At 40.7% G+C, this 18,016-nt stretch overlaps 1 protein-coding gene across 10 annotated transcripts in view; it reads left to right on the top strand.

The window, feature by feature from the left end:
* Positions 1–18,016, top strand: part of NCKAP5 (NCK associated protein 5) — a 960,379-nt gene that overhangs the window by 849,366 nt on the left and 92,997 nt on the right. For all 10 annotated transcript variants that reach the window (XM_049097384.1, XM_049097386.1, XM_049097387.1 and 7 more), the window contains 3 exons: positions 1,988–5,766; positions 6,507–6,684; positions 13,745–13,820. In XM_049097384.1, the coding sequence (XP_048953341.1) occupies positions 1,988–5,766; positions 6,507–6,684; positions 13,745–13,820 (4,033 nt within the window). The remainder of the gene's footprint in view (positions 1–1,987; positions 5,767–6,506; positions 6,685–13,744; positions 13,821–18,016) is intronic.

The following is an 18,016-nucleotide window of genomic DNA, read 5'->3' as shown; positions in this document are numbered from 1 at the left end:
GTGAGGCTATATAGTCTTCTGGTTATTTCCTAAGAGTACCTTGAACCTATCTTCACAATCCAGGTCTTTTCCATCCCACTTCTTCTACCTGAAAATCATTTACCCCCTATTTAAACTCATCCTTCATTCAAGGACTAGAGAGGATTAAATCATAGAGCCTTAAAAAAAAAAAAAAAAAAAAAAAGACTGAGGTCAGTGCCCAAATCCCACCAATTTCCCTGAGTCTTGGTTTGTGATTAAACTCTGCAGGTCCCATTCAAGAGAGGGGTGTAAGGATAACCTATGATCTCTATTCTGACATTGACTCACACAGAGGAGAGAATGGAGGTTCAGCTTGGCTCTAGTAACATCGCAATGTCAGTAGGCATGCAGGCTCTAGGGGCAGCCTGCCTGGGTGCCTATCTCCACAACACTACTTTGGAACTGAGTCATAGGAAGAGCCTGGGAAAGCAGAGTGGAAACCTATGTTCCAGCTGTTCCTCAACTGTGTGATTTCCAGCAGACTAACCATGCTGCCTCTCGGTTGCCTCCCTAGTAAAATAAGGTTGATAATGTCTCCCTCATGGTGTTGCTCTGAATATTAAATCAAAGCCCTGTTCAAGTGGCTGCTACACAGCAGATGCTTAGGAAATGCAAGTTCTCTCCTGCCCTTCCACTTCTTGTTAGCAATACTGTGAAATATATGAATGTGTGGGAAATAATGCCTTTTTTGGTCATTTCTTGGCCAAAACTAGCACTAGTATTTAGGATAGTATGAGGGACAGGAAGTTGACCTTTCTTAGGTGAATCATTTACTATAGGGTTCTAACAGTCAATGCCCCACTGCTAGATGTATATGTTTCATAGATGTTTCCCCTCTATCCTGAAGTTATAGAACTGTCAAATCTTAGAATGGAAGGACCATAGAGTTAGGGACCAACTGGCTTTTCCATTTACCCTCTCTGCCTGTTGTAAATGCTATACAGTGAGGTCATATAGTCTTCTGGTTATTTCCTAAGCGTACCTTGAATCTATCTTCACAATTCAGGTCTTTACCATCCCGGTAATCTATCCGGAAATCACTTCCCCCATTTTTATTTATTTTTATTTTTTTTATAAGATTTTATTTATTTATTTATTTATTTATTTATTTATTTATTCATGAGAGACACACAGAGAGGCAGAGTCATAGGCAGAGGGAGAAGCAGGCTCCCTGCGGGGGGCCTAATGTGGGCCTCAATCCCAGGCTGGAATCACAACCCAAGCCAAAGGCAGATGCTCAGTCACTGAGACACCCAGGTGCCCCGCTGCCCCCATTTTTAAACTAAGGCAAACTCCTCCTTCATTCAAGGGCTAGGTAGGTTTAAAAAAACAAAACAAAACTGGAGTGCCTCGGTGGTTCAATCAGTTCAGCATCTGTGTTCAGCACAGGTCATGATCCCAGGGTCCTGGGATCCAGCCCTATGTGGGGCTCTCTGCTCAGTGGGGAGCCTGCTTCTCCTTCTCCCTCTGCCTGCCACTTCCCCTGCTTGTGTGGTCTCTTTTGCTTGCTCTCTCTCTGTCAAATAAGTAAAATTTTCAAAATAAAGAAAGAAAATAAATGAAAAAACAAACCAAAAGCCTCCTCATATGACTTTCACAGCTTTTCCTAGCAAAGATTTGATCTCTCACCTCTGAATTTCTGCAGTTCCTACTACATTTGTATTTCTCACTTGCTTCCTTGACTTTTGGTTATCTGTACCCAATCTCCTCTTCCCTGCTGGCCTGCATGGTCCTAGAGGGCAAGGTCATTACCTACTACTTCATTATATCTTTGGCTACTTAGCTTAGAAGCTGGAAAAGCAGAGATTCACTGCATAGTCAATGATTAATTTGCATTAATTAATTAATGCCTGCATTTATAGATGAATACTTAACCACTAGAATCAAGTCTAATGAGGGACTTTTCCTTTATACAGTTGTGATCCACATGGATCAGTGATTTCTGATATCTATTTTTCTTTCCTAGAAATCATCACAAAACTGGGATAAAAGGCTAAGTATTGACTCTTCACTCCCAAGTGGCTTTGCTAGTCCTACAGATGAACTACCTCCAACTCGTATCAAGGAAAGTCACATTTTGGAAGGACTAAGAAAGCTACAGAAGCGAAGAGTGTTACTTGAACCTCCATCAGTGATAACCAAATGGGGTTATAAAGATTGCATGAACTCCAATGAAGGAATATATTCTCCAGGAATTAAGAGTAACAGCCTCAAGGAATACCGCCCCTGCAAACCAGCTGACACGAGGAGCCCCTGCAAGGAGCCCCATGAGGCATTTGTTTATGACACAGATTCCCATGATGATGCTGATGAGGACTCTTCCTCCTTAGCATTGCTCCAGGCAGCTCCAAGCCAGAGCTGTAGGCTGCACAGTCGTAAATTAACTCACAGTGTTTCTGACAGCCTGTTTGGCTGGGAGCTGAATAGAAAACACTTCTCAGAAGGCATGTCCTCAGTTTACCCCAGGGAAAGGCCTAAAAAGCTGACTAGTTGTGCCAGCAACTGCCCCTTGGAGAGGAAGCTATACCCAAGTGTGCAGCCACCTCAGGTACAGAGAGAGAGGGAGCCACGTGGCCTGGACCGTGTGGCTCTCAGTCTCCAGTTTTCAGACACCGATGACAATGAAGCCCTCAATGAATTGCACATAGGTAGCAGTGACGAGAAAAGCCCTTCAGACTTGTCACTGACCGCTGACACTGACAAGTCCATGGAGAACCTGGACATCATGGGATTTGGAAAATCTCAACTTGGGTCTCCTGATGAGGAGGAAAAACAAGTACCCATCCCCCTAGAGAGTAGGCCAAAGACATTTAGCTTCATTAAGCAGCAAAGGGTTGTAAAAAGGACTTCTTCAGAAGAATGCATTACTGTCATATTTGATGCGGAAGATGGAGAGCCCATTGAATTCAGCTCTCACCAGACTGGCATGGTCACTGTTACCAGAAATGAAATTTCCATCAATCAGGCCCCTACTGGACCCAAGGCAGAACACACTGAACTTTTACCTCAGGGAATTGGTCATCTACCGACAGCAGCTGCTGCAAGAGACTACACTTTCTTAAAGAGACCTGAAGAGGAGATGGAGAAAAACATTCCAAAAGATGATGTAGATAAGGTTGCTGTGGTACCCAGTGGCTCTTTCAGCCCCAGGACAGTCACACAAAGTACTCAGCAACAAAGACCGGCCAAATCAACACTCAATTTGTCATGCCAGAGTAACTCTAGGTCTTCAGTGTCCATGGGTATCTATCAAAAGCAAAGTCTGACAAAAATCCCTGCCAGGGGCAAGTCTTCACCTCAGAAATCAAAAATCATGGAGCCTGAGGCCACCTTGAGAATCCCCTCATCTGACCCAGTGTCTCTTGAAAAATCACCAGCTTTAGCTCCTGGGAAACTTTCACGGTTTAAGAAGACTGAGAGCCCAGCACCCCTTTTTGATTTGCGGCCAGATCCACACATTCCAAAACACCCCAGCCAACTGCCTCATGGTCCCAAACTATCCAGCAGAAAGGATTGGGCCCCGTGCTCCAAGAGTCAGATTCCTCCATTGCAGTTACTGCCAAGGCCCCTCATTGAGCCTAGCGACGATATAGGATCCCCGATGAGGGATAAACACCGTGACTCTGTGCTAGAGGCTGGGGTGAAGTCACCGTCCCCCCCGCCCCCTCCAGACAGGGCAGGCTCCCTTCTCATCCAGCCTAGTTATGACTACTTGCCACCACCCTCATCGGCCAAGCCCGAAACCAGAGTCCCCAGTGAAACAGCAAGGACCATCCTCAAATCCCCCCCTCTGAAAGGATCCTCTGCTCCTATTATTTCTTCTAATCCTGTCATGGCTGGGGAAGTGCTGGGGAAGAAATCTTCTGTGGCCTTCAGAAAGCCTGTTTTCACTCACCCTCTGCCCTCCACAGAAACAGTGACTCAAACCAGATGTTCTGCTCATCCCCCCTCCAGTTCATTTGCCATGATGGCTCCAGGGCCCCCAAAGGTGTCTCCAAAGAGAGACCAAAAACCCAAAACCCCACCTCACCAAACACTTGGGACCACACAGACAGACACTGGGTTACGGACTCCCAAGAACTGTCCTTCCACCCATGAGCCCCTGGAAATACTATCCTCCAAAAGTGTGTCTCCAGGAAGAAAAGGACAACTGAATGACTGTGTCCCCACATCACCCAAGCCTTCCTTGTTAGAGGTGAATGAGTCACCATCATCTCAGGTTAACAGTCACTCATCACCACCACCCACCAAAAGCCATAATAGTCCACATGGTTGTCAAAATACTCATGAGAAAGGGCTGAAAACCCGCCTCCCAGTTGGGCTCAAAGTTCTCATGAAGTCTCCCCAGTTGCTCAGGAAAAGTTCCACGGTGCCAGGGAAACATGAAAAAGACAGTCTGAATGAAGCATCTAAAAGCTCTGTGGCCGTGAGCAGGTCCAAGCCCCAGGACTCGGGGAATCCAGTGAGCCCAGAGACCACGGCGGATGAAAGAAATGGGACTCCACTGAGTTTTCAGGCGCAAGACGGTTTGGCTGAAGGGCTTCCCCTGGAAACAGCCATGCCAGAGTCCTTGGAACACAGCATCCCTGGGGCCGATGGAAAAGATGGGCTCGAAAACAGGTCTGTGAAAAGATCCCTTTCCTCCAATAAGCCCCACCTGAAGCCAGCCCTGGGCATGAATGGAGCCAAAGCCCGCAGTCAGAGCTTCAGCGCTCACCCAGGAGACAAGCCCCCAACGCCTCCCCTGGAAGGGCCAGGCAAGGTTCGAACTCAGATCATCACCAACACGGCCGAGAGGGGCAATTCTCTCACCCGGCAGAGTTCCTCCACGGAGGGCTCGCCCAACAAGACCCCCTGTGCCCCGATGTCCACGTCTGACAGTGTCCTGGGCGCTGGGAGGCCTCCGGGGCATCCCTCCCCCAGACAAGGCTCCCTAGGGAGTGCAGGCAGCTCCGGCGGCCAGCACGGGAGCCCAAGCAGGTTGCCTTTGAGGGTCCCTCCAAAGCCCCAAGAGCTCCTGGCCCCCTGCGGGACGGAAGCTGAGCAGGGCTACGGCCAGGGCAGGCACGCCGGTGTGGCTGTCCCTGAGGAGCCCAGCAGCGACCCCTCCAGATGCCCACCCACCCCAACAGACTGCCCACGAGCCCCGCAGGATACAGGGAGGACGCAGCGTCCGAACAATTTTGAAACGAGCAGGACCTCCAAGCTAGAGACTTCTGGAAGGTGTCCAGATACGTCTACAACCAGAACCGGCACTGTGAGCCCCGAAGCCCTCGTCTCACCCACAATTGAAGAAAAGGTCATGTTGTGCATTCAGGAAAATGTGGAAAGGGGCCAAGTGCAAACAAAGCCCCCCTCTGTGGAAGCAAAGCCAAAGCCTGGGCCGTCCTTTGCCAGCTGGTTTGGTTTTCGGAGGAGTAGGCTTCCAGCTCTCAGTAGCAGGAAAATGGATGTGTCTAAAACCAAGGTGGAAAAAAAAGATGCAAAAGGTTTGGGGTTTGGAAACAAACAACTAAAATCGGAGAAAAAGAAAGAGAAAAAGAAGCCTGAGCCACAGTGTAAAATAGAAAATGAGCTTACCAGGAACGCCAAGTTGGCAGAGGGTCCAGACAATAGTTTACAAAACAAAAATAATCTGAAAGCACCACAGGACATGTACGACCAAATGAAGTTGGAACCAAGAAATCGCCCCAGCCCTGTTGCGTGTTCAACAAAGGATACGTTTATGACGGAACTTTTGAACAGGTAATGTGTTGGTTGGGGGGGGGGGGGCAGCGATAGCAAGGGGTCTCCCCCGATCCCCCCCTGCACATTAAGTCCCAGTCAAGCATGTTTTCATACAAACAGAAATACAGAGTAGCAGTCTTTTCTACATTAGCCAGAATTTAAACAATGAAATAAAAGTTAGCAATAAAATGATAATTTAGTCCATGTTACTTTGTTAACCAAACCAATGGTCTTTGAAATTAAAGAATAGTAAGTTTTATCAAGGTTGATAGAAATTCAACCTACACGGGAACCGTGAATGTACCCACATGGCATGAAATGGAAGAAAATTACACATACATTTTAAGGTATGCCGACTTCATTGATTGCACCAAGCAAACGTATACTTAGAAACTTTCCAGAGGTAATTACATTTCCCGCTGATAGTAAGCCAGACATGTATTTAGCAGTCACTCTTCAGTGGCTTTTATTTGGCTCCATCCTTCCCCCACCTCACAAGCAGCTAAAAAATTAATTAATTAATTAATTAATTAAAAATAAATAAATAAATAAATAAATAAATCATTGTCAAATCTAAACTGCCACACTCCTGGAATGTCAGATGAAGATGTGATCAAGGCCCCTGACAAACATTTATCACTCAAAGGTTTAAAGACAAAGAGATACAAAGAGGTTACTTTAAACATTAAAGGACTGGGAAAAGTAGTGATTGAAGAAGAGCAATGTAATTTATCAGAGGAATCACTTTCTACCTGCAGAGTTGATAAGAAAGCAGCTCAACAGACAGAAAGTGGATCAAATAATGTTTCCTGCAGGAGCGTGTTAAAGGGCAGCTCCCAGGGCTCCTGTCTCACCGGCAGCTCTGCGAGCACGCAAGGAAACCACAAGAAAAACATCAAAACCAAAGCGGATGGGGAAATACCGAAAGGCTCCCTGGTAAGTGCTCCACCCGTCCCGGTTCTCCAGCGAACCTGCTTGCGTTCTTTCTATCTCTGCTGATGGAAATGTAGGAGCAAGAGATTATGTTGGGGGCGGGGAGGGGAAGGAAAGTTCCAGGGAAAGGAGAGGAAGCTGGTGACAGCTTCTCACGGGCAGGTGGCAGCGAGACTGCAAATGGGCAGCCCCGCCAGTAGCGCTGCTGCGTTAGCTCCGGCGCTGGACGGTGGAACCAGAGTGCAGGCAAGAGGACACTGCCCGTGTCAGGGGTCATCTTCAAACTATACTCCGGTGCAGGGAATTGGTTTTGGGGATCTCTTCCTTCATTCCCAGCAACACAAAAAGGAATGGAAATGATTCTGAAAACTAAAAGTGCTAAAGGAAAGAATGATGGCCACTTGGATGATTCACGTTAAGCACCACTCCCTTTTTCTGCAAGTTCTGTGTACTAGTTCTTCTCACCTAGACAGGTGTTAAGACTGAGAAATCTGCTTTGCAACTTGACTCCCAGTTATTCAGTCTCTTAATCGTGAGGTCCAGAACTCAGGGTGTAATTTCCTTCAAAAGCTGGGTGAAAGGGCATTTTTCTTTTTCCCTGGGACATGCTAGTTTCAAATAATATTTTTGTTTTAAAATTACCTTAAATTGCACTGAGTATCATTGAATTCTTTCTGTTCTTGCATAATTGATTTGGTGATGTTCATTATTCCTTTATATAAGTTTTGAAGCACTTAAAAAATCCCTTTTACAGAACTACTGTATCTATTTTTGTAGTGCAATAAGACAGATTGTAAGATATGATACATGCTACCATTTTCTTGGGAAAATCTGAAAGATAAAGTAATTTTACTTTTTTTTGAATAGTTTAGAGGTGATTTTAGGAGTAATCATGATTGGCATTGTTAGCTATTTATTATTAGTTTAATTATTTATTGATGTTTAGGGTTCCTTAGAATTTCCGAGGCATACTTTAATGTGACAACAAATGCACCTTTTTCTTTCAAAATCCTCTAGTCTCTGAAGAGCTATAAAGCTTTTTTTTTTTTTAAATCAAACTCTTGGAAATCATATGTGAACTATGTTCTTTGTAAAACTTTTTTTTTTTTTCTTTTTCCCTCTTTTTTTTTTTCTGGGCTTCCATGGTATATCCTCCCTTCTTTGAAAACACAAATGTCCCCTGCATTACAAAAATCACAAATTATAAGCATATCTAAGGCTGCCCTTGTAGTGTCACTGAAAGGAAAGAGAGAGAATGAACGTGTGGAAATGTGCAATATGCCAGAAATTCAATCCAACTGATCTAAAACTTTGATAGCCTAGCAGAGCCCCTTATCAGAGGCACTCAATTTAACTATGCCCCATTTAATATGGTTCTGACAGCTTAGGGTATATCTTCGCTGTACAGAAGTACCAAAAAGACAAAAAGACCCTCTGTTTGGCTTTTATAATTTCATTTTTACTTTCTTGTTACTTCCCAATGCTAAAGTAATTTCTGGGCTTTTCGTCTCTAGTCTTCAGTCTTTTTCACAGTGTACTAATAAGTGTCCTTTGGTTCCTCCAGAATATCTGCAAGAAACACTCTTATTATTGTCTGTGAAGTACAAAGATTCCTAACCACCCCCAAATACATAATCATTTGGGATATGCTAATTTTTTTCTAGTTAGCTACAAGAGAAAATTAGTCATGCTGGGAAGCTTTTCCATACAGAGGAATAATATTAACGTGGATAGTTGACCAGCCAATCTTTTTTTTTTTTTTTTTAATGTAAAATGCAGTGATTTTTGTTTCATCTCCATAATCATCAATGTGGAGTGTACTAAAATTACTAATTTCAGAGAGGACATTGCCATAGTCTCCTTTGGGACTAGTATAAGACTAGCAGTGAAAACCTATTTATTATATGTTATCAGCCTACCCAGGAAGGAAATTAGATGCAAAATAGGATATATACTAATACCATAGCACATTGATGGGAATACCCATGAACCTCTTAAAATTCAGAGTTTGAGGAACTTTCTTCTACTAGGGCTCAAGGCAAATTTGCTATCTGCCTATTTTAAACTGTGTTGCAAAGAATTCTCATTGTAGTCACTTGGGATAAAAACAATAGCTGCACATAATGCATTACATATCGTATGTTTTTTTGAGTAAAGTCACTGATCAGAATCTTATATCACTATCTCTTCCCCTTTACAGACCAAGACTATATTTCATTATGAGGGTTCTCAGGGATTTTAATTATTTTAATCTGTGGTGATTATAATACAAAGATTATTTCCATACATACAACAATGTATGTAGCGGATTTCCACTTAGTCTGCTAGTAACTGCATATCCATGTCCATTTTCAGGACTGCTAGATACATTTTAAAATATGCGTAAAAGTCCCGTTAATTCTTCGCTGAATGAAATCTTTTTCTCTTTTCAGAGCCTTAATTAGAGGCTTATGTCCCCATTTAGGCCATCATTTACAGACCACTTAGCTCTAATTTTTGTGTAATTTAGACAAGGGCCGTGTTACTTTGTACTTTTACTTAAATTATATAAAATCGTTATAAGAGGGGGCATAGGCATCCCCAGGAAAGACTGCATCCGTATTAAGTAAATAAGCAAGAAAGAAATGTGCTCCATTGCAGTATGCTAGAAGTCCTTCCTTCCTGTGGATTCAGATAATTTTGTGAAATGAAAAGTCTCAAAGGAAGGCAGCTCCAGGCTCCTATTTAACTATCACTGGACAAAATAAAAATTGTTTAACGAAATTAACAGTATTATATACCTTCACCGTGCACTGGAAAGTGATGGCCATTTCAATATGGGTATTTTAATTTAAATTACAAGTATCTTTTCACCCAGTGTCCCATAGTCTGAAAAAAAAAATCACATATGCTAGTAAAAAAAGCATCAAATACTATCCCATTAAAATGATACTGTGGTGATGAAATAGGATAAAATGGTACAGTAATTACACAAATTGTTATCATCTTATTAAGTTCTGTAAAATGTTATAATTTCAGCATCCTTAATTGAATAGTTCTGTTCTAAATGCTATTTTGATGCTAATAAGAAATGTGCATATTTTTCCCTCCTCCTGCAAATCTTTCTAAATGACTAACTTTTCTGAAGGTAATGCCTTCTGGAATTTTCCTTCCAAAGATCACTTTCTGTCTCACTTAGGTTCATTACATTCTTTTCATTTGCAATAAACTTTGACAGCAAAATGTTGTCTTCTTGGGAAGCAATTTATGTTAGGGTGAGTCAGGGAAGAAATATAAGCAGAATTCCAAATGAAGGGTGTCCCCAAAACTCTGATATTACATAAATATAATACATATATATATATATAATTCACCATATATATATAATAATTCATTGCTATCATATATATATATATGAATTATTGAATTATTTTCTCTATTTCCCTCCAGGAGCCTTTGTAAGCTCCTTCCTCCCTGCCCTTTCTAATGGTAGGGGTTAGTAGAATATAATGGGCACAGTGACATTTAATGTTTTCCTGCTAGAGATTGTTATTTGGTATAGTTCTTCACTACAACTGCAGAGCCCAAAAGATGGACAAGAGTGGGAGATGCATGATTAGAAGGCACCCAAAATACTGACAACAAACTTAAACCAAAAATAAGCCATAGTTATTGCCTGAGTTACCTGCTACTTCTCAGCAAATAGGATATTACTGACATTAATTTTTATCTGTTCCTGGTAGAACAAACAATGGCTGAGAAAATTCTACATCTCTAACCACCATTCTTTTCTGAGCCAAATTTCTTGGTTTTTGAACATTCCCATCTTTGTAGTGCTTCATTACATGAAGATCATCCCAATTGTCCCTATATTTGGCAAATTCTTAATCTTGGGTTGGCAGCCCCTTACCCCTAGGAAAAGTCCCACAACCTCTCACCAACATCCAGCCATGGCGTGATCAAGAGTGAAAATTAATTTTAAGTTCAGCCTATGAAAAATGTAATTAGCAAGGGGAATCTACTGCCAAAATAAATTATATTCCTCATTTCCATACACAAATGGATTTTTTACATGACCATTTTGCATTGACATCTATTTGTATAGATAATTAGAGCCAACAATTATGCCATTCTAAGACACTCCCCCATTTTCCATTCCTTTGCTGATTTTTCACCCATCTTCTTCAGGTTTTCCTTTCATGGGTCATCTGCTCCTCATGGGTCATCAGCTCAGGAAAGCTGAAAGAACTAGGGGCATTTTCCCTGATAAATTCCTTTGATAAGTCCCCAGAGGCCATATTTAGCACTTGCTGATAAGCACATAAAGCCCTAGAAAAGTTCTGACAAGGAGCTAGCAGGTAGGACTATAGGATGGCTTTTTTTTTTCTTTCCTAAATATGATACTTGGAGAAAGATAATAGTTAAGTTCCACAGATGGGTTAGGGAACCAGAAGAGATGGGAAGCAAGGTTGTTAAACACACACACACACACACACACACACACAGAGTCTATGAAATTTTTTGCTGTTCTTAAATAAAAATATATGGGGACGCCTGGGTGGCTCAGTGGTTGAGCATCAGTCTGTGATCCTAGGGTCCTGGGATTGAGTCCCACATCAGACTCCTTGCAGGGAGCCTGCTTCTCCCTCTGCCTGTGTGTCTCTCATGTATAAATAAAATCTCATGTATAAATAAAATCTTTAAAAAGAATATATATATATATATGTGTGTGTGTGTATGTGTATATATATATATATATAGTTTATGTATACATGGAATACTGCCTACATATCTAACTGCCAGACGCTAACAAAAATAGCAGTTCTTGGGAAGGTCTGGAAAGGATGATGGTAACAATATGGTGCACGCTGAAAAATTTAATTACTGCAATGAATAGGGACCAGGAGTGCCCACTCTAAAACTGAAATCCTTTGTGACCTTGAAGAGATCACTAACCCTGAATGAGCCTTTTTTCCTTTATCTTTAAGATGAGAATCTTATTCTCATTATTGGATTCTTTAGTTTAGAATCTCACAGGCTGATAGGATGATTACCCCACATTCCAGCAGGTTAGCAGGGCGTCCCTTCAAGTTTAAAATAGATCAACTGAGAAATGCCTGAAGGAAATCTTATTTCACGTTACCAGTGAGGGAGAACATTAAACATGTTTTCCTAAGAGTTGGTATGAGCTGAAAATATCATGAGATTTCCTTGATTTCTCTATTAATGAGGATGGAAGGTTCACATTGGGTTGTTAATGGAAATTCAAGTGTTAGGGGATCCCTTTGTCAATGGGTCTTTTGATAGCCTTGTCACAAACAGATCACTGAGCTAGGCAAATCTTGGAAGGCAAATAAGTAACATGTTAGCCTCGCTGATGCTCACGGTGCTTTTCTTCTCTGCTCTCCATAAATGTCTACTAGTGAAGTGTCCAGACTGTTGACAAAGTCTTCTCCCCACACCCCTCACCCCATTCCCTAACTCTTTTCCCCTGGATGTGCTAACAAAGAGTGAAGTGTCTGCAGAGCAGAGGGCTGATGGGGGAGAAAAGTGATGGACATGGCCTCTGGATATTCAATCCTTGATCTCTCCTTATGAGAGGTTCAGGTAGCCATCTGCATAATCTCTTGAGTCTGCCACCTTCTGGCTATCAGCACGTACAGAATAAGCACCAATTACATTCTGATATTGGAACCACAGTTATAAAATATAAATAATTGGTCTTATTCCATTAAATATGAAAATTAGGTAAAAAGTCAAAAGCTAAATCTAGCTCAAGGTCAGTGTGCAACCGTATGACTTTCTATATTGAGAGTATGAAATAAGAGTTTCTTGGCATTCAGCTCAAGCCCTTGAGCAAATCCACTGACAGCCTCTAATGTATGTGCCTAAGCAGAACCCCATTGCATTCAGTGCACAGTTCACATCATTATCATTGGCTGCCCAGGTGACCGATGAGGATGTATTTTAAAAGAGCTTTTTAGGGTCATTCTACCAAGGACCACAAGCTATCTTGAAATTGAGGCCAAGTCTACTGGCATAGTCAAATGGAAATTTGAGAAAAACAAAGTTCCCCCAAATGAACACAAATCTGGAATCGATTTTGCTAAATTGAGAATTCCGGCTCCACTACTTTGGCAATTACTTGTCTGTCTTCAGGAGGAGGAGGCTAACAATACCACCTACCGATGTTCTCAGGATTTTGAGATCACAGGCCTGAAGAGCTTAAACAGCACGTATTACTCCATAGTATTTCAGAGGTTGCTTTTGAATTAGGGTTCATACTGGTAATATTGTTGCTACTGCTGCCCCTAGATTGAAAAGGAAGAGACATAAGTCTTAATCGCAGCATTTCCACTTACAATATGTTTAAGGAAACTTGCTGGATCTCAGAATTCTCATTTGTAAAATACTGTGACTTATTCAGGTCTCTCTAGAGTTCCACTGAATGCTACCCCATTCAGCATCTGGATAGTTCAACTGAAATATAAGGGGAATGTTTTTGACCTAAAAACTCAATAAAAATGTGTCACTGCTCTAGTTTCATAAGCATACATCATAGTCACCTTATGTTTCATCATGGCAAGAACAAAAAAGAATCATTTTCTTAGAGAGTTACATTCCAGGAAAGGGTCAGGAGATCTAAGTATATTTCTCTCTCCTTATTAAAGTAACTTGTGGTAGAAGTCACTGTCTCTGGAGGAATTATATCTCCTTTGACTTTAATTTTTCCTAACAGCTCTGTTACTGACTTTATTAAGTATTAAAAGCCAAAGCTATATCTTTAAAATCTTATGAAGAATTATGTATCCTGTAAATCTTCATTTTGAGATCTGGGGTTATATTTCTAAAAATATGCTCTTGCTCTTGTAATTAAAACTTATGATAAAGCCAAGTAATAGAGTAGGGGAAAGTGGAATGAAGAAAACCTCAATCTATATATCTATATTTACCTATCTACGTATATGTATGCACATGCTCACTCACGCATACCCACATTTGTTACAGAGTGAACCATCATTCTGAGGATTGTGGAGAATCTATTTAATATAATAAATAAGAAAGTATTTTCTTTTTGCTGCAGATAAAAGAAGCAAGTGAAAACCTGCAAGAGGATGAAGATACAATTGCTGATTCCACATTTCAGAGCCACATCATAGGTAAACATTCATGTCTTGGTACATCTTTATGGGTGATACATTCTGAATATGACCTTCTTTCAGACACAGTGTGTTCCTATAGATCGTGTGTCATGCCTAGCGTCTATGAGGACTGGGCCTTAACTTCTTGTTTTAAAAAAGATTTTATCTATCTATCTATCTATCTATCTATCTATCTATCTATCTATCCATCCATCCATCCATCCATCCATCCATCTATCTATTTAGTTGAGAGAGAGAGAGGGCAAGATGGGCAAAAGGAGAAGAGAATCTCAGGCCGACTCCATACTGAGCACAGAGCCCAAGGAGGGGCTCAATCTCATGACCCTAAGATTATGATCTGAGCTGAAACCAAGACTCAGATGCTTAACCAACTGAGCCACCCAGGCATCTCTAGTACTGGGTCTTAACTTCTCAAGCACGGTTGCCTTTATCTTCTCAGATATTGGAAGCTACCATAAAATAGATAGTTCAAAACCGGACCTATAAAGAAAACATAGATGTTTTCAAAGGAACACACTGCAAACTGATGAGAAATGAGTAATTGTCACTATGAAATGAGAATAATACTGAGTGTAAATAAAAAGCAATCAACTTTGAGTCCATCAAGTTTCTGTAATTGTCTCAAGAAGCATTTACACAACTACCTCTGGTTAGGAATGTGGGATGGTAGCTTTCTTAAATTGAATATTTTTTAATAAAATGTGTTTTACACAGAGAACCAAATAGATTTAGGTGCACATGTCTTTGCCTGAACTTCAAAACTCACTTTCTTCATCATTTCTGTGAGAACCCTGATTATAGGTAGTCCTGTCTCTGAAATAAGTTTGATTTGTCAACTCTTTCTTAAAATTATGCATTGGCCTAGCTTAATTGGCCTAGCTAACCAAAACACACAAAAAGACTCACTGACCTTCTGCTGACCTGTTTTCAGCAGGCAGGAGGGAGCTGGTGATGGAGTAGTTGTCTGTGACTGTGATCCTTGTCAGGTGATGGAAGAGGTGATAACTTTAACTGTTCTGGGCCACCGTGGATGATTGCTGAATTAGTTTTTGCCCAGGCTCTAAGAATAGCTGTGCATGTAAGGATGATGAGTTACACAGGATACCAAGGCATGATAGAATAATCTCTACCCATCGCATTTGGGTCTAGTAGTTAATAGCCAATATCACATCCTAGGGCATGATAGTCCTCCAGATATCTGGTTTCTGGTATGGTGAGTATCCACTGCTCTTTTACCTCTAACTGCCAGCTATAAGCATCTCACCACTTTTAGGGCCGTGTTGGTACACTCTGTGCCTGGTTTTCTCACGTACCCAGAAGTCTTCTGTACACTCTAATTTATAGTTTATCTCAGAGAGTTATTGTACCCCCACAGCTTAATAAGACTGGCACACCATTATTATTCTTTTCATTTGTAATTGAGGATACAAAAATCTTACCAAACAGCTGAATGAATGCAGTCTGAAAAAGATTATTATTCCAAAAAGACATCCTTTATTATAGTTGTCAATGTAAAATGTTTAAATTGGTATCAGTTCTGTGTAGTTAGCTAATATGCAAGTTAAATATGTTTAACATCCTTCAAACATGACACTATGTAAAGCCCTGCTGAATCATCATTTTACCATAATGAGGGGTTCTTGGGCCTATAAAGTAACATATAGAAAGAGGCTGATTTTTTTTTTTGAAAGATCTACAGTAATCTAACTATGCTTTAATAGGCTTGCAGTTTCTTAGATTTGCATTGTTCAACATGATGGCTAGCCATGGGTGGCTATTTCAGGTTCAATTTAAATTAATTAAAACTAGGTAAAATAAATAAATAAATAAAAATAAAACTAGGTAAATTTAGAATTCAGTTCCTCCATTGGACTAGCCACATTTCAAGTACTCAGTGGCCACATACCCAGTGTTGTCTCTATGAGCATTTCCATCGCATACAACGTTCTGATGGAGTGTGCTGGTTTAGATTTCTCTCATGAAGTAAATTTTGACCATGTTTCTGACAGAGGGCTGAGTTGGTCTGCACATAGTGTAGATTTATCTCCTCACACTAGGAGAGAACTGTATGATAAACTGCTATTGCCTATAAGTATAACAACAACAACAAAATTGATTAGCCATTATACATATGTAATAGTCATTTAATCATCTTACACAATTAAAAATCTGGAGGAAGGTAAACATGAAAGAAGGCTAGTAGCTCAATGATGTCATCAAAAGCTCTGGCTTTTTGTCCTAATATCTGTTGCCTCTGGTTTTAGATTGCTTTCTGCCACTCTAAGCATTCCTTTTACCTTCAAGGCATAAAATATAAAGATAGAGTTAAAGCTCCTTCAGAATCCACCCCATAGACTCCATCTGACATGAAAACCAGATCATAAAACCAATCCTAGCTGCGTAGTATACTGGGGAAGTCAGTATGTTGATTCTATTTATTGTATGAGGTAGCAGAGAGAACGGAGTTGGGACTATCCCTGGATTAACCAATCAATAAAATTGCCACAACCAACCTTCTAAAAGCTTCTTCCATTTCAAGACTGAATAAGACACAACAGATCAAGTAGTTATTTCTCTTTATTGCAGAAGAATGACTGAGAATATATTTTTAGCACCCTGATAAACCAATATTCTTCATTTCATCTAAACTGAGTGTTGTCACATAGCCTCACAATATTATATAACCATAGAATATTTTCTCTCATGGCAATTGAGCAAATCTAAATATGTTATCCTTCTAACCAAGTACCAGCTAATGTCTTTGACAAAGAAGAATAATCAGAAAATTTGTGAACCTGAATGTCTGCATTTCTATGGTTAAGGATAATCATATTGGTTAATCAAAATGTTATGAGTTAATTACAAGACAAGATATTGTTAACGAAGCGTGCTCTATATTGAATTTCAAGATTCGTGAATTAAGTAAAATAATACAACTGGATTTTTTTCTTTAAAATCACCCTAATAAATGTTAGACTTCCATGTTAATAAGCAACAAGAAAATGACTAGGCTAGCCTAATGGAAATGTTAACACAAATGATCACAGTCCCCATATTTCTAATTGTTCTTTCTTGCTATTTAACTGTAATAGGTTCACCCTATGTATCATATTAATTATCTAATAGGATTAAATGATCAGTGGGAATTCAAATAATACTGTTTCATATTAAAAACACCAGCCAGTGGTAGCAGCAAAAATAATCATCTAAGCGGAGGCAGAGGACCCAGAAATTCCTATAAACACAAGAAAATGTCTTTTGAGGAGTTGGAGGAAGAATCCAAGCAGAATTGAATGATATCCAAGAAGTCAAGGTTCATGGTAAACTCTAGTGAAGCAAAGGATACACGTTATTTCCTTCAAATTTTAAAGAATTGTGAAGAACAATCTGTCCAATAGCCCAATGGGCAAATATCTCAGTGCCCCAGAGCGATATGAAATCTCTTTACTCTCCTCCTGTTGGCTGGGTGTCTTCTTAGTCTCTTTTATTTTTTGTTGTTTTTTTTTAAGATTTTATTTATTTATTAATGCAAGACACAGAGAGAGAGGCATAGACATAGGCAGAGGAGAAGCAGGCTCCCTGTGGGGATCCTGGTGTAGGACTCGATCCCGGGGGTCCAGGATCACACCCTGAGCCAAAGGGTTGAGCCAGACGCTCAACCACTAGCCACTGAAGTGTCCCTTCTTAGTCTCTTTTAAAGAAATCCTTCTGCTCCTACCATCAGGGGAGAGCATGACGAAGGGCCTCGTCTAGCCCTGAATCTAGCTTTCTTTTGGGTAGTTCTAGGTAGTTGTGTTGGTACTCCCTGACGCATCTAAGAAATTGCTTCTAAGGGATCTTTATCTTGTCCTCCTTTTTCCATTCTTCCCCAAACTGGGCTAGGCCAGCAGCTAATATATAATGCAGGAGGATAACAGGTGCTCAATAAGGAACCCCCTTTGGCTTTCTTATCAGACCATATAACAGTTTATCCACTTTCCCAAGGCATTTCATTTCCTTATTCCTTGTTCTCTCCTAGACTTTAGCTAGCTAATCTGGTAAACTAATTCACATTGGTGGGGCAGTAGATTAAACAGGTATTTTTTTCAGGTCACAAATTTGCATTGTAACAAAAACTCAAGAAAAGTTTTACCTCTAGTTAAGAGGAACTCTTGAAACTTTTATTCAAGTATCAGGCACTAACATCACTAACA

This window comes from Canis lupus, chromosome 19, assembly GCF_003254725.2.
Source record: "Canis lupus dingo isolate Sandy chromosome 19, ASM325472v2, whole genome shotgun sequence".
Classification (NCBI taxonomy): domain Eukaryota; kingdom Metazoa; phylum Chordata; class Mammalia; order Carnivora; family Canidae; genus Canis; species Canis lupus.
Note: the sequence above shows the minus strand (reverse complement) of the source record. Positions and strands in the feature narration are given on the sequence as shown.